This window comes from Cervus canadensis, chromosome 31 (genome assembly GCF_019320065.1).
Source record: "Cervus canadensis isolate Bull #8, Minnesota chromosome 31, ASM1932006v1, whole genome shotgun sequence".
Lineage (NCBI taxonomy): Eukaryota > Metazoa > Chordata > Mammalia > Artiodactyla > Cervidae > Cervus > Cervus canadensis.
The window spans coordinates 24,428,040-24,449,181 of NC_057416.1; the positions used below are offsets into that span (position 1 = coordinate 24,428,040).

Sequence of the window (21,142 nt, forward strand, 5' to 3'; positions counted from 1 at the left end):
CGCCCCTTCCCCGTCCTGACAGGCTCCGCCCCGTCCTGACAGGCTCCGCCCCTTCCCCGTCCTGCCAGGCTCCACAATCGCCCACAGAGATCATCGCTGTGCTCAGGCGGTTGTGTCGATCCAACTGGAAACAGAAGCCGAAACCATGGCGGAGAAGACTCAAAAGAGGTGGGTCGCTGTCTGAGAACCTGTCCTCTCCTCCCCGCAGGGGTGGAATCTGCTCTTGGACGCCAGTGGTGGGGACTTAGGTGGTGTCTTATTCTAGGCGCCCCGTTCCTAAGGCCCAGACCTGGCGTTCGCGGAGGGAGGAGGCGACGGGCTGGGGGTAGCGAGGGCCGAGAAAGGATGCGGAATGGGGTGGTGAAAGGTTCTGGTTCGTGGTCCCTCGGTGGCCTCGCTGGCCCGCGGCTACGCGCCCGCGCTGTCTCGGGCGGGCCTGCTGAGGATGCAGGGCGTCCCCGCCTCCTGGGACACAGAGGGACCCTCCCCTTTTCCGCGGCGCTCCTAACCCCTGTAGCTGTCCCGTGTCCCCATCGCCCACGGCCTCCGAGACCCTCCCCGTCCGTCGGAGGCGCTCCATGTATGTGTAGACGGACTCAAAGCGGGGGCCGCGCCTGGGCCAAAGCTAACTGCTTGGTAAACGCGTGGGGACAAGCCTCGGGGCTGCTGGGCGCTGTCAGTGGAAAGGGACAGCTGGGATGCAAGACAAGCTTCAGTTAAACCGTTTCCCAAAGCAGCAAAGTTGAGCACCCTCTGCTGACTCTTTTAGAAAATGAACACCGACAAGCCTTGTTTTGGGGGAGGGCATAAATTAACATTTAGGTTTTTCATCCATTTAGGTAAGTAATTGTAATCTTTTGCATAAGCTAAAGAGGAACAGATATGCTAGGAATATTATGCACAGTATATAGGAGTGTGCTGTGGAGATGCGGGTACTGTTGATATTTTATTAGTTAGGACTTCGGCTAAGTCTTACCTCAACTGCCTGCTCCCAGCTCCGCCCGGTCGCTCTCCGCGGTATTTGGACCACGTTTTAATTGGTCTAATGGTGAGTTTAATTATTCCTGCCTCACAAAGAAATATGCTGACTGTGACGCACACAACCTGGGGCGTCTTCCTTGGGCGTAAAATTGAAGACAGGGCATTTTTGAGTCTCTTCTGTTCTCACTTGCCCAGCTTGAGTTAAATGTTAGATAATACTTTTTTTCATTAAAAAAAAAATTCATAGCAAGAGGGAGGCTAAGGGAATAGAAAACTAGCATCGGAAATCATGTGTAAAATGAGCTGTTTATAGAGGTTAATTTATTTGTCCACGGCTTAATAAGATTTTTTTTTAAACACACAAACCCACCTGAAAGGAAAAGGATCGGAGAAAACGTGTTTCTAAATGGTGATAAATTTCAAGGGCAAAATCATAAAGCTGATACAAGAAAACTGTCCAAAATGACAGGATGTTTCCAGGAAACTTCCAGCTAACAAAAAAGGGATGATTGATGTTCGTGTTTTAGAGTATGGCTGAGCATGGACTCAAACTTTAGCATGGACTATTGCTGTACACCTTTAAGCCCTGCCCCTTTACCAGATAACAGTTGCCCAACTCTTTGTGACCCCATGGACTGTAGCCTGACAGGCTCCTCTATCTATGAAAGTTTTCAGGCAAGAATACTGGAGTGGGTTGCCATGCCAATTGGGGGGGGGGGGGTGCGGTCTTCCCAACCCAGGTATCGAACCTGCTTCTTTTGCATCTCCTGCATTGGGAGGCAGATTCTTTACCAGCAAACCACCTGGGAAGCTGGGTAACAGTTACTGGGCTCCTGCCATAAGCAATCAGAGAAGGCAATGGCAACCCACTCCAGTGTTCTTGCCTGGAGAATCCCAGGGACGGGGGAGTCTGGTGGGCTGCCGTCTTTGGGGTCGCACAGAGTCGGACACCACTGAAGTGACTTAGCCGTAGTAGCAGCAGCCATAAGCAATCAACTGTCAGTGAGCAACCATTAGCGGTCCTGCTCAACCATCCATGGGTGCTGCAGTGGCCCCTCCCACAAGCCGCCAGCTGTCAGTGAGAGACAGTGGTCCTCTCAGTCAGCAGAGCAGTGGTCTTCAGACCTCAGGCAGAGAGCCAGGTAAGAGGCAGATCCTGGGGACAGTTGGGGGCTGTTTCCTGCAGGGCTCCAGAGCCCGGGCCAAGGCCTCCCACTGGCCAGGCTCAGGCCTTGAGCAGCTGCAACCTCTCCCCCATCCCTGTGTCTGCAGCATAATGGCATCGGCGTCTGCATAGGGTGCAGTCTGCAGGACCCAGCCCCTGCCCTAAGGGTGGCTTGAAGAGCCTGAGGGTCTTTGGGGTCCTGGGCGCCTGTCTCCCTCAGCGATGACGGTTACGCAGGGTCTGGGGACAGGCCCTGATGGATGTCTGCCTCCTCTTAGCCAGGACCTGAACTTCGGAGGGTGACAGCTGGGCCTTGGGACCTGGCCCTTTCTCGTCAGAACAGAGAATAACCTTTATTTGGTAGAGATTTACAGGAACATCGTTACCTGACCATGAGCTGACCTCAAGAACAAAGGATCTGACCTAGGATGTTTGCAGTAACTAACCACGCCCCCACCCCAATTCCTAGAAAAGAACTGTGCTGAAAGCTTTCAGGGAGTTTAGGGGTTTTAAGGCATAAGCCACCCATCTCCTTGCCTGGCCCTGCAGTAAACCTTCCTCTGCTCCAAACTCTGACATTTTAGTATTGTTTGGCTGCTCTGTGAGTCACATGGACTTGTGTTTCGATATTATTACGACAGTGATGTCCAGGAATGAACTTTGCTTCAAGAAATTTCAAGGCCCTGGGCTTCAATTTCCTCATCTAGAAAATGAGGGGTTTGGAGCGTTTTCTGTTTTCTACTCCATGTCACTAAAGTTTTTCCTTCTCCTATTCAATAGAAAGGTTATATATTTATTTATTTTTGGCTATTCTGGGTCTTCATTGCTGTGTGGGACTTTCTCTGGTTGCAGAGAGTGGGGGCTACTCTCTAGTTGTGATGTGTGGGCTTCTCTTTGCGGCGGCTTCTCTTGTAGCAAGCCATGGGCTCTAGGCTGGGTAGTTGTGGTGCACAGGCTTAATTGCCCCGTGGCACGTGGAACCTTTTAATTTCAGAGATGCTTGTTCCTTGGAAGGAAAGCTATGACAAACCTAGGCAGCATATTAAAAAGCAGAGATACCACTTTGTCATCAAAGGTCTGTATAGCCAAGGCTACGGTTTTTCCAGTAGTCATGTATGGATGTGGGAGTTGGACCATAAAGAAGGCTGAACACCAAAGAATTGATGTTTTCAAACTGGTGCTGGAGAAGACTCTTCAGAGTCCCTTGGACCCCAAGGAGATAAAAACCAGTCAATCCTAAAGGAAATCAACCCTGAATATTCATTGGAGGACTGATGCTGAAGCTGAAGCTCCAGTACTTTGGTCACCTCAGGCAAAGAGCCAACTCCTTGGCATGGAGCTTGTGTTGGGAATGATTGAGGACAAGAGGAGAAGGGGGCAGCAGAGGATGAGATGGTTGAATAGCATCACTGACTCAGTGGATATGTGTTTGAGCAAACTATGGGAGATAGTGAAGGACAGGGAAGCCTGGCATGCTGCAATCCATGGGGTCAAACTTAATGACTGAACAACAGCAATGTGGAATCTTCCCAGACCAGGAATCTAACCCATATCCCCTGCATTGGCAGCCAGATTCTCAACCACTGGACCACCAGGGAAGTTCTGATGGATATTCTTTTTACTTAAAGCTTTAAAAATACTTTGTGATAGGAAGATTTGTTCACTTAAATTTATAGAAGAAAAATCCGTGCATGTCCTTTTTTAGTTTTACACATCAGTATGGAAGTGGTGATTTTTTTTTTAATATTTATTTTTGGTGTTACTCTGCATTTATATTAGGGAATATTTGGGTGGATTCTGGAATATGAATGATGAAGAAATATGTTAAAGAGTTGAAAAAAAAAAAAAAAAGAGTTGATACTCTGCTGACTCTCAGCTATATTTCTGATCTAGCACTCTCTTATAGCCCCAGATCTAGATATACTGGGTCTTTCTCCATAGGTACCTCAAACTGACTTCATCTAAAATTTAACCAAATAACTTCCATTTTTCATTTTCTTACTTTTCTATGTACTGATGTTTTTCAAATCTTCCAACAGATATGTCAAATGCCTCCTGATTTTTTTCCCAAGTGCTCATCACATAATCTTTCAAATTTTTTTCTTGTTTCCTAGAAATCTTCCCTTTGAAGTCCTCTGCCTTTGCCCTCTAAGACCACTGCACAGCGATTACCCTAATGTTCCCCTCTGTCCTTTTATGCTAGAGCCTCTGATTCTAGTCCCTGGCTTTGATTTTTTTGAGTTAACAATGTAGCTTGGAGATCATCCCAACTCTTTACACACAGGATTATTCATTCTTTCTTATGCTGTATATTAATTCATAGTATACCATAATGTATTAACCAGGTCTCTACTAATGAATACCTAGGTTGTTTTGAGCTTTTTGCTATTTAAAAACAATGTTGGTGTTAAGAGTCCAATGCCTCTTTTCCTCTCAAGCGTTTTAAGAAAACATGATACATTATTTTAGCTTCATGGATGGTATATCACCTGAGAAGTTTATACTATATTAAATCTTACAGTTTACTTTTCATCTTACAGTTTTATTTTTCTATCAGTTTGTTTTAACATTTCTGTGATTACAGTGTCAGGATAGCTTCTATAACAGTATTTTTAAACCTTACCCATGATGCATATTACTTTTTTCTTCCTGCAGTGTAAAGATCGCGCCTGGAGCAGTTGTGTGTGTAGAGAGTGAAATCAGAGGTGATGTCACTATAGGTAAGAAAATATCCTGTTAGTGTTGTCGCTCAAGAATTGGTGTTATTTAGTTTATTTCAGTGCTTGACAGTTCATTAGGTATTATTTTCTATGTTTGACTGAGGTCCTAATTTTATTGACAAAGCAATGTATTTCTCTAAGTGTTTAATATTTCTCAAATAATTTAGTGTGATGGAGTCTATATTTAAACTCCTGTCTGATAAACTAACATGGCAGCATAATAAAGTGATTTATTTGAGAGACATCTACTGTGTACCTACTATGTGCCAGGCCCTATGCTCACATCTGAGCTTGCACTCGGGACCCAGCACTGAATATAGCAGAGCTCACATTCTTCTGAGAGTGTAATCCAGAGTCTGACGGACTTGGGGTTAGCATCCTCACTCTTTATCTGCTGGATTGCCTCAGGCACATCACTTCGTCTCGCTCATTTTCCCCTTCTGTATCGTTGTGTGTGTCAGTGTTAGGGTCAGCAGTTTGCAGTGATAGTAAACCCAGTAGTAGCGTAGTGTACACAGAGTTGTAAACGCAGTGTAGTAAACCCAGAGGTCTAATCTCACATAACAAGCCTGAGGGTAGGCAGAGGTCTGCTCTCTCACATGACAAGCCTGCGGGTAGGCAGTTCACGTCCCGTCAGGTGATTGTCGGAGAGCCCCAGCCTCACAGGCCAGGACGTGAGTGTCTTGGGTAAGAAAGGAGAGGAGTGGAGACAAAAGGTGCACCTCCCAGTGGAGTCAGCTCGCCTTAAATAGTCTTCCTGAAGGTTCCACAACGCCCTCTGCCTTGGGCCTGGTCTCAAGGACGCCGCTAGCTGCGGAGAATGCTGGGAGATGTATTCTGAACCGGACACATTGCTGCCCCCGTATTGTGTTCTCTTACATAGGAAAAGGGAAGAATGGATATCCAGCGGCAGCAGCTTTTGTCACATGCAAAATAAGAATGCCTTCCTCAGAGCTTTTTGAAGGATTAAGTAAGAGAGTATTTATGAAAGTCACTGCCCAATACCTGACCTGTAGTAAGCACTCAATAAATGTTGGCTAGCTGCACTGTAAAATCAGTTTAGCCTTGCTTTAGAGGTTAAGTCCAGCGTTTAAACGAAATGAACAATGTAACATGTGGCAACCTGGGCTTCCCTGGTGGCTCAGTGGTAAAGAATCTGCCTGCAATGCAGGAGATGTGGGTTCAATCCCTGGGTGGGGAAGATCTCCTGGAGAAGAAAATGGCAACCCACTCCAGTATTCTTGCCTGGGAAATCCATGAACAGAGGAGGCTGGTGGGCTGCAGTACATTGGGTCGCAAAAGAGTTGGTTGCAACTTAGCGACTAAACAACAGTTTGCTTATGTGAACATGATTGAGTTCCCCCAAGTGCACATTTTAGCCACTAGATCTTTTCCATATGTTTTCACGGGACATGGTGCCCCAGTAGCTTTATTAACGTGAGCGCGCGTTTACGAGCCACTGGGTGTTCCCAGAGTAGAGCTTTCAGGAAACGAAGTACATGTTCAGAGAGAAAATGTGCCTTGTTCTCTTACACTAACAGTATCTGCAAAAGAAAAAAAATTTTTCTGTAACTTTAGTAAATCTGAGCCTCCAGCCACTTCAGGATCATATCTTATAAAACTAGTTACGATTGTGCCAGTATTATGGAGCATCATTAGGGATTTGCCCAGGTTGGATCTAATTAATTATTTTAAATTGACAGAATTTCAAAGTTTAGAAGGTGACTCTATTTCTTTTCAGTCCTGTATTAACTTTGTTAACTTTTAAACCACTTGCAAACTTTTTACGAGGAGAAATTAGCCACATGTTTCTGTTCCTCTGCGTTTTTATTCTAGTATTTTTATGGTTTTCATCATGATTCAAGGAATAACATCTAATATTAATTCGCAGGGTATTGTACAATTAGAAGGAAAGACTAAAATAATGATATTTCCCTCTCGTTTCTACTTCTTCCCTACTTTAAACAATGTGTTCAGTATCTGCCATGATACACATGTGGTACGGATATCTCTACAGGCGTAAGTGTACACACAGGTATACATATATGTTTGTGTGTGTGTTTCAGATTTGAAACAGCAGGTCCTGTTCTTGCAGAAGCTTCCCTAGAAGAGCAGTAAAGGCTTTATCCTGTGAAAAGAAGAGCTGGACCGCTGCGTAGGATTGGGGCCTGGGGATTTCAGGAATCAGCACTCACTTCACTGTTCTCTCTCTGTCTTTCATATCTTGGTGCTCTTCCCTCTTCTTTATCTCTCTTATCCTCCTACCTTCCTTGAACATTGAAATTATGTAAAGAAATGTGGTATTTAAATCTACTTTCCATATAAACTGATCACCGGCACCACTCTGGTGGTTAAAATATAAAATGATTATTCAACACAGATTTTCAGTGGTGGATTGTAGCATAAGAAATGATATATATTTTTTAAACTAGTGATTTTAATTTCATCATTGAATGGATCTAAGTTAATATTTTTTTGAGTTTATTTTTGACCCAGGTTTTTAAAACCAGAAAATTTGCTCACTTTACAGAAACATCTCAATTTTCAAAACTAAGGAAAAGATTCAGAGTGATACAGTTACCCAGTGTTCCATGTTCCATATATCTTATCTCATTTTCATTGTGCCTGTTTCTTATTCTTAATTTTATATATAAATATGGAAATTTTCCAGAGCTGATACTTAGTCATTTCTATCACTTTTGTATTTGGTGTAAAATAATCTCTAATCTTTTTGTACTATTGATTCCTTTTTCTGATGTAATATCTCAGATTAAAAAAAGCTCTTGGTAGATAAAAAGTTCAATCAAAGCAGAGAGTAGAGATAAGTTACCTGATTAAAACTCACTCTTCCTACCATGTTTTCTTTTTCCTTCTTTTTTGGGGGAGGGGTGTGGAATTTTCTTAGGGAAACTTTTATTTTTTATTTGTTAAAAAAATTTTATTGATGTATAGTTGATTTATGATGTGTGTTGTTAGTTTCTGCTGTACGGCAAAGTGAATCAGTTACACACATACATACACTCACCCTTTTTTAGAGTCTTTTCCCATATAGGCCATTACAGAGGATTGAGTAGAGTTTCCTATGCTATACAGTAGGTCCTTACTAATTATCTATTTTATATATAGTTGTGTGTCTATATCAACCCTAGTCTCCCAATTTGTCCCTCCCTCCCTCCCTCCCTGGTGACCATAAGTTTGTTTTCTATATCTGTGACTCCATTTCTGTTTTGTAAATAAGTTCATTTTTTTTAGATTCCACGTATCATATTATGTGATATTTGTCTTTCTCTCTGTCTGACTTGCTTTGCATACTATGATAATCTCTAGGTCCATCCATGTTGCTACACATGGCATTATTTCATTCTTTACGGTGGCTGAGAAATATTCCATTGTATATATGTATCACATCTTCTTTACCCATTCCTTTGTCGATGGGCTATTGTTTTTCAATTTAGGGCTGGTTTTGTTTTTGCTTAATTTATCAGAATAACTAATGTAAGTCTTCTCCTGTTACAGGATAGATATGGAGATTTCACGATGTTTTACATAACTTTCCATCCCCTCATCAGTTTTACCTTGCTATGTTTCAGTTAGTAGAACTTTAAATTTTCTGTTTTCCTAGAAAATCAAGTATTTGGTTTATCAAAGAAACTAGTCTGAAGCTTTGAAGTGTAGTCCTTAACCAGAAACGCTATGTCTGTGGCGCTGCTGGAACCTGACCTCTTTCATTAGAGTCTGCTAGGAAACAGACCTTGGGAAAAATAACAGTTCTCTCGTTAATTATAATTTGGGTAAATAAGGTTTCATCTTATTTACTATCAAGCCTGCTTTTTTTTTAAGCCTGCTTTTAATTAGACTGCCTTGATTTATGGCTTTTGCATTATTTTCTGAAAATTTTGCTTTAAAAGCTGAAGCACATTTTAGAAAGGTACGTCTGTGCAGTCATGTGGTCCTGTTACAGCGTGAAGGCAGACTCCTGGGGTTCGGACAACACCTAGGGACTCATGGTGTGAAGGCAGAACTCCTACAGTGACGGAGCTTTGTCATGGAAGCACTTTGTCCCACTTTGTTCTTTCCATTAGAGTTTTTAATACAGATCAGAAGCTTCCCTTTTATTGTGGAAATTTTTTTGAATTGAGGTAACATTGGTTTATAATATTACATAAGTTTCATATGTACAACATTATATGGAAATCTTTTTCAATAAGGCAAAACAGTGGCTTTGACTTGAGAAATCCATCGAATATAAAACAGTTGTTAAAAGTACTTCATCTTATAGGTCAAAGGAATTGTTTTCATTTTCAAGAGACCTTGTGGCTTTTGGAACTATTTATTGACATATGAAAATGTCCACAAAGATTGCTTTCTGTGGCAAAGATAGACAGGAAAAATACCCTTTACTAGCTGAAGGGAATGGAAATATGATGCAAGGAATGTCTTTCTGGCTAGGTTGCGTCAAGCCCAGCCAACCATTTAGAAAAATAATTCATCAGCCAGTAAGGCAGCTCCAACTCTAGACACATTTATCCAAACAAGGAGATAAGCCAAATAGGGTTTCAGCACATTTGGTAAGAAAATACACAAACTACCCTGCCAGAAACAGCGCCAAGAAAGTTCACGACAGCCTTTTAACAAAAACTTTCGATGGTGACAGATTTTTATTTTTAAAGCATTTTAACCCCAAGACCCTTGAGCTTGGTTTGAATTCAGACCATCCTAGGTGAAAGTGCCACTTGCATGCAGAGCAGTCTGGAGCAGACCGTGCTCACAGTTCAGCGTGCGGTTGCTGCCCGCGTCTTGCACGAGTACTGGGCTCCCAGGCCTTCTGGTGCCAGCCTCCAGCGCCGTGCAGAGACAAGGCCCCTGGTCAGGCGTCTCCTTTAAGAAGTTCACCAGACTTGAGTCTTAGCAGTCACGTATACTGCGGTTCATGTTGAAAAACTAACCTCTCTAGTCTCTGCCCCAAAAAGCCCTGCAAGAGGTTAAGGGGAGCTGTTTAGTTTGTCCCCCATGACCTTGATGTTACTTCACAATTCAGAGGAGATCACATTGCCAACATTCAGTGGCTCATGGAGAAAGCAAGGGAGTTCCGGAAAAATATCTACTTCTGCTTCATTGACTACATTGAAGCCTTTGACTATATGGATCCTAACAAACTGTGGAAAATTCTTAAGAGACAGAGAAGACCAGATCACCTTACCTGTCTGCTGAGAAACCTGTATGTGGGTCAAGAAGCAACAGTTAGAACCGAACACAGAACAACGGACTGGTTCCAAATTGGGAAAGGAGCATGTTAAGGCTGTATATTGTCACCCTGCTTATTTAACTTCTATGCAGAGTACATCATGCAAAATGCTGGGCTGGATGAAGCACAAGCTGGAATCAGGATTGCTGGGAGAAATATCGGCAACCTCAGATATGCAGGTGATACCGCTCTGTTGTCAGAAAGTGAAGAGGAGAGAGCCTGTTGTTGAGAGTGAAAAAGCTGGCTTGAAACTTAACATTAAAAAAACTAAGATCACAGCATCTGGTACCATCACTTCATGGCAGAGTTTATTTATTTGGGCTCCAAAATCAGTGCAGTGACTGCAGCCATGAAATTAAGATGCTTGCTCCTTGGAAGAAAAGCACGCTAGACAGTGTGTTAAAAATCAGAGACATAACTTTGCTGACAAAGGTCCACAGCAAAGCTATGGTTTTTCCAGTAGTTATGTACAGATGTGAGTTGGACCATAAGGCTGAGTGCTGAAGATTTGATGCTTTTGAACCCTGGTGCTAGAGAAGACTCTTGAGAGTCCCTTGGACAGCAAGGAGATCAAACCTGTCAATCCTAAAGGAAATCAACCCTGAATATTCATTGGAGGGCTGATGCTGAGGCTGAAGTTCCAATACTTTGGCCACCTGATGAGAAAAGCTGACTCATTGGAAAAGATGGTGATGCTGGGAAAGATTGAAGGCAAAAGGAGAAGGGAGTGGCAGAGGATGAGATGGTTAGATGGCATCACCGACTCAATGGATATGAGTTTGAGCAAACCCCAGGAGATAGCGAAGGACAGAGGAGCATGGCATTCTGCAGTGCGTGGGGTCTAAGAGTTGGACACGCCTTAAGGACTGAACAACGACAGTTTCACCTTTCAAGTCACTTCAGAACTCCAGGACTTGTAGTTTGGCAGCGTGACCACCAGGTGGAGCTGTTGTCTTCAACAGGTCTCATGGAAACTGCTCACTGGTCTCCTGTAATGCTTTGTATCCCAGGGAAGGCCCTCAGACTTAGAACCAGCTTTCCAGTTATTTACTAACACTCTTGTTAAGAGTGATAAGAAATAATAATAATAAAATACCCGGCTAACATAGCTCCAACATTATTTTTAAATGGGAAAAAATGAAAATATCAATTGTTTTCAAACCTGTACTTTAGAGGAACTTTTAAAGAAGCATAGGTCCCAGCGTAACCTTTGTCTTATCAGCCTTTTCTCACGTAGCTTTTTGCAAGACTGCTTGTCAAAAGCTGCAGCCTGAGGACCAGCAGAATATCTCGTGCCTCTGGGTCCTAATCTAGCTGTGGTAAAGGATCTGCTTTCTGTCACAGCCAGGATGACCTCTTCCTCCTGTCAGATCTTTAATGCCAGTATGGAAAATTTTTATTAATCTTTTCCACTGTCTCACAGAAAGGTAAAGAATTTCTTCCCTGTTTAAAAGGTTTCACCCTGTTACCTGAGTGTCAGGGGAATAAAGCAGTCCCTTTTCTTCTGTTTCTCAGACCAGAAAGAGTTATTTTGTTTTCTGTGATAAAGTTCTTAGCTCTTAGTGTCAGATAGTGATGAACCTCCCATTTTGAAGAACTATGGGCCAGACCCCACGATTTCCTTTCCAAATATAATCCACACTTCAACCTGGTGAGATAGGCTATCATAGACTTCATCTTTTTATAGATGAGAAAACTGAGGCATTTGAGAGGCTAAGCACACAGCTCTTAAGTGATAAAGGCCAGAGCCTGGACTTTCTAGACAAGGGATGTGGTTGCTGGCTGGGGCTCTAATTATAAAGAACTGAAAATAGAAAGATCGTGTCCCTTTATCATAGAATATCTTAACATAAAATATAAATCTGGCATTGTGCAAACCACAGCTTTAAATTGCTTCACACAGCTGGAAAGACCTATAAGAAATTTCTCATTTCAAAGGAATCCAGTGTTTGTTTCAGCATTGTTTTAGCACCTCTCCCCAGAAGTGGTAATTCTTCTAAATGCCTATTATTAAGGGATTGGTTAAATAAATCATGGTATATTAAAATGATGTGAAATAATATTCAACAATTAAAAAAAAAATGGGCTTATGTGGAAAAAATCACCATAACTTCTTAGGTGAAAAAGCAAATTATAGAATAAGTACCATTCCTTAGTTTTTGAAATTCATATTTTAGTATGTAAAATTCATATTTTTTCTCCTTTAAGTTGAACTTATCTTTTAACTTTCTAGGGAAATATATTTTATATGCAGTCATATTTACAGATTTTAAATATATACTAGTACTTAAGTCTGCAGTAATACTCCAAACTTTTAAGAATAGTTAACCTACAGGGAATGGGATCAGCAGGAGGAGAGAGGATCTTTCACTTTTGACTTTGATTGAGTTTTTTGGGATGAGCAGGTATTCCTTTTATAATTACGTGTATGTGTGTGTGTATTTATAATTATGTGTGTGTGTATTTATAATTATGTGTATGTGTATATTTATAATTGTGTGTGTGTGTATTTATAATTATGTGTGTGTGTATATTTATAATTATGTGTATGTGTGTATATTTTTTTACCAAAGGAGAAAGGTCACAGTCATGGTCACCTTGAGAAGCTTCCCAGGGATCTGAGTGACCCCATCTTCCATTCTGAAATCTCCTATCCTAAGCAGGAGCATTTGCCAGGAAAGTTTTACTTTAGCAGCTGAGGATTTAGGGAGCCAGAGGTGACACAAATAACAAAGCCAGCCTCTGTGTGTCCCCTGACCCCGCACCCATGTTGGGCCCCACCCTCTGTATCAGTCCCCAGCTCTTCATTGTTAGGGGAAAAAATAAGCTGTCCTGAGATTCTTTCCAATTCTCTGGGCACCAGGAACACCTCCTTATTTATTCTAATACATTTTTGAGTGAGCGTGTTAAGTCTTCCCGATTTTCAAGACAAACAAACCTCCAGAGGGCAAAAATAGCACCCATTCCTTTTTGTTTCCCTGTAACATACAGCCCTGCATCTTGCCTGTCACTAGCGGAGAGTGATTGTTGAATAAATTAGCAGTTTATTAGTACAGTTTGTTGGAACAGTTGAGTACTGAATTTCACGGACAGTGTCATCTTCGGCCTCCCTGCCTGCCTCGTGTCAGCGCTTCTGCCCACCCTGTCCTGCTGTCAGAGTCAGCTGCGTCCTGTATAAAGCAAAAACTTCCTGTCCTCGTGTTTACAGATAAGGATGGCCTTGATCTGCGTTGGTGGGGCACGTTGGGAGGGCATGCCTGCAGTGAGGTTATGTTTTCTCATCAGTGGCTTCATTATCACCCAAATGCTAGGCCTTAAGGTAAATCAGAGGAAGGGAATGATACAGTCCAGAACCAACGGCCATGTTTAGGCCATGCAGGGCCTCCTCCACCCTGGTGGTGAAGGGATGCGATGAGGGCCCTTCAAACCCCTCAGCGTGAGGCTGGAGTCACTGCCTCATCTCTCCCACTGCCAGAGTCCAGAAACCACGTGTGGCCCCTTTGTCTGCCTCCCTTTATCCTTTTCCACTGGTTAAAATCATATCCTCGACCAGACAGCAAGGGCTCTGCCTTCTTCCACTGAGTAGGCTTATAATAAGGATGGTGACAGAGTAGCAAAGGTCAGGTTAGTCTCCATGTTGTCGAACTCTCATTCCACCCGTATTTCATCATGTTCCCTTGATAAAAGGGCTAATCCTGTAATACACCAGCATGAGAAAGTGTTGCATGGTTCACCAGCATAAGCAAGTACCAATGTTGTAAGCAACGAGAGCCTTAGCTTTATGAGGGAAGAGAAGGAAAGGAATTAATTTCTATGCCAACTCTATGCCAAAATAGCATTGTCTACAAACAGTGTTTCATCTGATTCTTACAACAACCCTGCGGGACTGGTATCACCACCCCCATTTCACCACTGAGAGGACAGAGACTTCACAAGCGAGGGTGAGCTGGGACTATCCGGCTCCAAAGCCCTGTGCTGTCTCCCCTCTCCTGGGCTGGAGATTTGGCCCAAACTACAGTGATGGCCTTTGTAACGTGCCCCGTGGGGTACCTGGTACCTGCTTTAGGAAACGTTCCTCCCAACAGCCTCCTTGGAAGCTCGGCCTCCACAGGTAATTTCTTTTCCACCCATTTAACAGGACCCAGGACAGTGATCCACCCTAAAGCACGAATCATCGCAGAAGCCGGTCCGATAGTGATCGGTGAAGGTAACCTGATAGAGGAGCAGGCGCTCATCATAAACGCGTGAGTAGGCCGCTTACAGGTGCTTTGAACGAGCTGCTGCAGAGAGAGTCTCCATTAGTGTCAGCCATCTCTAGGGACCTTTTCCAGCTGACATCTGGGAAGCCCACTGTCTGAGAACCAGGAAGACACTAAAGATCTTTCCCAACACAAGTGCTTAGTAAGTGAGGACACTACAGACCAGAGGGGCAGAGAGACTTGTCCAAGGTGAAGCGGCTCATAGGTGGATGACTGGAATCTCCAACTCCGGGTCTGGGCATCTTCCCTTACGTGGGCCAGCCTCTTCTGTTCCTTAAGGAGACGTTTCCTGAGGACACCCCAGTGTCCCTGTGCTGCTCCCAGCCTTGAATTGTCTTCTGATTGGATGTTTTGATTCTGGCTGCCAAGTTATTACTCATGCCAGGCCACGTGAACTTCAGTCTGATGTGTATTTTCGTATGCCTTGTGGGGATAACAGAATTATATTTGAAAAACTGGAGGTCCTAGAGGCAATTTTTCAACTTTAAAGATTAAAAACAATTATAAGCTATTAGAACATGTATGATCTTAGTGAAGTAGACTGTAATACCTATGAAATTTTTACAAGCATCTGTAAAGCTAGATAAAATTTTGGCAGGAAATTCAAGCTTATACCTGATTTATAGCAACAGTGTATGGAATTTGTAGTAAAGACCTTGGGAAAATATTTAACTGTGATAAAGAGATTGATTTGTCTTAATGCTTACTTAGGCTTTGGGAGTTTCTTACTATATTAAACAGTTTCTTTTTAAAATATATTTTGGCACCTTTAGTGTAAGTCAATTAATAACAGCTATATTCTGCAGTAACTCAGCTGTCAGAGATAAAGCACCATTTTTAAATGGCTTCCTCCTCTTAGACTACAAACATTTTTTTGTTACAAATATTTCAGCTAACCACGTAACAGCATAAAATGATTATTTTACATGAATATCTGTTTACATTTCACAATCTTGAATGGTTATTAGGAATGGAAAATCTTCAAGTTAGGCATGATTTTGATTCCAGTTTAACCAGTTGAGAGTCCCAGCCAGCTTCTTTTCTACCTTGTCCTGGGAAAGGCCCCCTGGACTTTGAGTTTAAAAAATAAACAAAGGAAGACTGACCTTCTATACACACCTGTGATTTCTTTACATTTCAGTAGTTCTTTTTCAATTCAGAATCAGGTCTTCTCCAGCATAGAAGATAAATAATTCACTTGGATTAAGAAATTACTGAACATCATTACATATATTAAGCTTGATAGAGGTACAATTGAGAGAAAGAACCCAAATTCTGTAACAGGAGAATTGCTTATTGCATTATTGACTTTTTGATAATTTCTCTCTTCTTTTTATAGTCACCCTGATAATATCACTCCTGATGCAGAAGATCCAGACCCCAAACCTATGATCATTGGCACCAATAATGTGTTTGAAGTTGGCTGTTGTATCCTTTGCAATAATTTAAGAGAAGTCATTCCCATCTGTCTTTCAGTACCCGATCTCCTCTGTAGAAATTGTCATAAATTATCTACCAAATACTTTATGTATACATATATCTATATATATATACACACACATACACTTTATATATAATAGATAATTTAATTATATATGTGACCTATATTGTGTGTGTGTATGTGTGTGTATATAATTCTTATATATAAGAATTATATTTTTAGGACTAGGCCATCCATGTCTTGAAAAGACTTATTTACTGTATATCAAAAAAAACGATTCCCTCTCTTTCACTGAGTAACTTCAGAGCGTGAAGGAAGCGTGCTGTTTTCAGGCGTGCACGCGTGCACATGCACACACTCACCTCTAGGAACCGTCTGGCTTGTGTTGCTGCATCTTGTCAGCGGGTCCAGTGGCTGAGTGGCAGTGGACATGAAGCAGAGTAATCTTGGCTTCAATCCTGATTTAAGAACCACAGCTCTGTCCATTTGTGACTCCTGTGTAGTTTTAGGTTGACAGCGTGTTGTTGTCTTATACAAGGAAGTAGTGAATGGGCTGGAAATATTTCATTCTTAGATGTTTTTCTCCTGAGTGTTTCCATGCTTTTGCTGATTTCATGCTCTAAAAAGAGTAAAATGTTTTCATAATGTGAGTAAAATCTTTTCATAATGTGAGTAAAACATTATTTTATAAGAGAAACTATTAATACTTCAAGGAAAAAATCTAAAGGTTTAACAATAGCAAAATATTTAAATGAATTAAGCTTCAGTTATAAGATACACCATTAGAACCATTAAGCATCACTTAAAACTATGTTTTTAAGGATTCTGATGGTATGGAATAAGGCTTGCAAAGGTAGGTGAACTGAATGAAGCAAGCTACCAGCGGTTATACAGTTTGATTTCCAGTTATGTAAAGGGAATTATATATCTTTACATAAAGTGTGTCAAGCTGTTAACAGTGCCACCCTTACGTGATTGGGGGTTAGTTTTAATGTTCTTAATTATGAAAATATGTTTCTTAATTATGAAAATACTCATAAAATTGGGGTATAAAGTGCTCATTTCTTTAAAAATATAGAAGTCGTTTATTTATACCTCAAGATATTTCTGTTTAAAGAATTAAACTTTAGTTGCCGACTGCCCTGGGCAGGGAGTTCTGGTCAGCCCAGCCTGCGGGGCCCTCCCAGACCTCTCTCCACCCCACTGCAGGACAAGGAGAGTGAGTCAGAAAGAAAAAGATGAACATGTTCACAGTGTGTACTTAACTCTGGCTTACAGATTGCCAAGCCATGAAAATAGGAGACAATAATGTTATCGAGTCAAAAGGTAAGCTATGTTTGGAGCTATATTGTGAGAAGTGATTACCTCCTTTCTCTCTGTGGTGGTCTAGAAAACAGCCTAAGTGCAAACCATGACGAAGCCATGTGCTTAGAAGGACTACAGGCGTGGTTGGAAGCAGGCTAACATAGCCGTGAGATGAATTTTTTGCCTTTAAGGAACCTAATCTAATCATGTGTTTTATCCATTAAATTAAATTTCTAGCTGTGTACATTTAAGTCAGGATTGAGTTAAACCCTCAGGTGAAAGATTTGAAAAAGATTTCTACTAAAAGCTAGTGTCAGTGGTAATTTAGTTGATTCATGTTGTTGTTGAATTAAAGGAAAAAAAAAACAATTTCTCTAGTAGTTTGCTGTCTTTAATTTCAGGACTGTTTTCCCCTAACCCATTAGAAACAAATGTTTTGTTTCTAACATTTGGCGGGTGGATTCCTTACCACTGAGCCACCAGGGAAGCCCATGGCCTCTTTATTATTTTTTTAAAGTAATTAATTTTAATTGGAGGATAATTACTTTACACCATTGTGGTGGATTTTGCCATACGTCGACATGAATCAGCCATGGGTGCACATGTGTTCCCCCATTCTGAACCCCCCACACACCTCTCTCCTCACCGGCTTTGAGTGCCCTGCTTCATACAACAAACTTGCACTGGCCAAGACCTCTTTAGAATAGTGCCTTTCCTTTCTTAGTCTTGAATGGCATGAAAGAAGATTTTTTTTTTAAATAGACTTTTTGTTAACCTACTTAATGGTTTTTATTTAATTTGGATTACCAGTTACGATGATGATGAGTATCATTGTCATTTTCTATTTATTGTATATGTACCGTGTGTCAGACCTGTGCTTGACACTTGACATTTATTATCTCATTTATTCCTTATAGCACATTGTGAAGTAGGATGGGCTCCATTTTAGAGATAAACTCGCTGAGAGCACTTACAGGTCACACAGATCACAACAGAGCTCTGTTTTGAATCCACTTAATACTAGCCTGGTTCGTGCCTCTCTGCTGTACAAACTCTGGACTGAAGTACTTCTTTTAATATGTTCTTAAGGACAGTTTGTATTTTTATGCTTGCATTGTCTTAGGAAAAAAGCAGTGTTCTAGTCGTTGAGTCGTTGAATGCCTTATGTAGTAGTTCTCTGTCTTTCCTGCAGCGTATGTAGGCAGAAATGTGATACTGACAAGTGGGTGTATCATCGGGGCCTGCTGCAACCTGAACACGTTTGAAGTCATCCCTGAGAACACAGTAATCTATGGCGGAGACTGCCTTCGTCGAGTGCAGACTGAACGGCCACAGGTACTAGAACCTCTTTAGGAGGTGCCGTCCTTTCTAGGGCTGCTAATTTTCCCCAAATACCACATAAATGTTTTAATGGGGCAGCGAGTCTGTTACTTAAAAAGCAAATGATTAAAATAAAGCATCAGAGGAACATTCCTAAAACTACAGTTTATTTGTTGACTCAGTAGAATTATTGAGTCCTTCAGTTAATATCAGAAATATGTCCAAGATGACAGTGACACATTGAGTTTGGGAAGAGAACATCCAGGGATGTTACTTTTTTCTTACATGTTTTCACTGGTGCATTACAAACTATACTGATTTGCTCCTAAAATACCAACCTTCAAGGGTAAGAAATGAACCTACCAAATTACTGTACACCCAATTTGGGTCTACCTATCAGTTTACTGACATAGTTGGCTTGAAAATAAATGCAGCTTGTGAATATACAAGTATATTTAGATATTTTCCTGGCTTATGAGGAATTGTCCCCTCCTAATAACCAAGAATAATGGCATGTATGCATTTGGAGTTTCATGTTAGGGTAGGAAATAAGTATTGATAGAGCATTTGGGGCTTCCTTTGGACAGAAGGCATTCTGATTGAAGTTTTAACCTTACTGCTTGGCACACGCAGTCTATTTCCTTGGTTACACAGCCTCCTTTCCCTCCCCCAAAGAAAATGTTTGCAAGGCATTTAGCACTTTTGATTCTTAGCCATATTTTATCAGAAATTAACATGCCAGTTCTTTCTGGCTTATTCTAATTCTGTAATCTTTGACTTTTATTATTATAAGCAAGTATTACTATTCTCTGGACCAAAAAAGAAATAAGAACAAATCTAGTATTTTTTCACTTATCTTTCTGCATAACAGCAAAATGATTGAAGAGGGAGAAGTGAAGCTGGAGTTGGGTTAAGGGAGATTAGAATTAAGTGAGCAAGAATATCTGAAGTTTAATATGTAATGGTATGTATGCAACACTGTTTTCCATGTTTTACCAATTACAAGGATCACATAGAGATCCTTATTACAAATGATCCCCAGACTTTTTCAACCAAAGTGGTTAGGGCAAAGGGCCTAACAGTACACCAAGTGAATTTTACAGTGAGGCCAAGTGTGAGCAAAGCTGATATATGAAGAGTGAAGATCAGATGAGTGTCATAGCTGTGTGCTCTGTCACGTAGAAAGCAGTGTACTCATGTTGTCTACTATAATTGAAACTCTTTCACTTCTTAGAGGCCAAGATGAAATGTATAAAAAGCAAGGTTGAAAACTGATAAACATACATTTTTATATGCAAAAGTTTTATATTACCAAACTTAATGTATGTTCATTGTAAATTGAAAAAGCAGGAAAGCAAAATTAAGTCAGTGAACGGGATCTGCTGCAGGGGGCACAGGTTCAATCCCTGGTCAGGGAACTAAGATTTGGCATGCCTCAGTCCAAAAAAAAGAGATCAGTGAAAATCACCTGTAATTCCATGACTTAGTGATAATCATTTCTACTTGATGCTCTTAACTTTGCTTTCTGCTGGCCAGTTCTTAATTCTCTTATCTTTTTAGCCCCAGACACTACAGCTGGATTTCCTGATGAAAATCTTGCCAAACTACCATCACCTAAAGAAGACCATGAAAGGAAGCTCAACTCCAGTTAAGAACTAAGAACAATAGATGACATCAAGATGATATTTGTGTTTGACCAGTGTCTTTTTTTTTCTTTGTACCGGTGTCTTTTGAAACAGCCACATGTTTGTGCATTCATAACAGTCCACAAAACACCTGTTGACTTTATCTTGTAAAATTGAATTAGAGAAGAAAGTAATGGATTTTCATTGTAACTGTCCTCTATAATTTATATGAAGTGTATTATTTTCTGATGTCCTTGTCCCATTCTATAATTTACAGATTTTTTTGTTCTGTGTTGAGTGTTATATAAAATGTTGGCCATGAATTTTAGTTATGTAAAAGACTACCCATGATAAGAAAGAACATATTGTTATGTATTTATATTCTAACAGATACTAAACTAAATAAAAATGTTGATGACAGGACTTTTACTTTAATCAGTTTTTCTACTTGCATCAACTTTCCCAAAATAGCTCTTTTAATTTTTATTGTATACTAGTTAAATATTAAAGCTAATGTGTTTACCTTTTCCTTTTGTGAATTTGTGGCTGTCTAAAATTTCAGGTGAAATTTCAGCAGCTATTGAATTAATTTAGATTTCATTTTGTTCCCAAGAAAAATATTTTTTTTTTCTTTTTAGTAAAACAAAAAAGTAATCAGGGAAAGATGTATTCAGTAGAATATGAGGTCAAAAAGAATGGTGTCTAATGAAAATGACAAGTAAATGACCATTGAGTGGTATTCTTAGGTTTCTGAGTACAATGAAACTAGAAGAGATTTTGATATATTTACAAATATATTAAATTTTTGGCATATTACTAATCAATAATTATCAACCTTGGCATGATTCTGTTTACCTGATTACATAATAGGCAAAATATTGAGAATTTTATGTAATTCCAAGTTTTTTTTTTTAATAAATTCAAGTGCGTGCGTTTAACAGAACATAGTAACTTTTGAATTAGTAGATGTTGATTAATACTAAGACATTAAATGCTAAAATATTTTCTCTTGAAACATTTTTTTAATTGAAATACAGTTGAGTATGTTGTGTTAGTTTTCCACGCACAGCAGAATGATTCA

At 40.7% G+C, this 21,142-nt stretch overlaps 1 protein-coding gene across 1 annotated transcript; it reads left to right on the forward strand.

Moving 5' to 3' along the window:
* Positions 1-48: 48 nt before the first annotated feature.
* On the forward strand, positions 49-20,588 carry DCTN6 (dynactin subunit 6). The gene is made up of 7 exons (XM_043454366.1): positions 49-168; positions 4,802-4,866; positions 14,250-14,355; positions 15,710-15,798; positions 17,090-17,137; positions 18,309-18,451; positions 19,997-20,588. Exons 1-7 carry the CDS (start codon positions 146-148, stop codon positions 20,093-20,095), a joined length of 573 nt encoding a protein of 190 aa, XP_043310301.1. The 5' UTR covers positions 49-145; the 3' UTR covers positions 20,096-20,588.
* Positions 20,589-21,142: the final 554 nt, after the last annotated feature.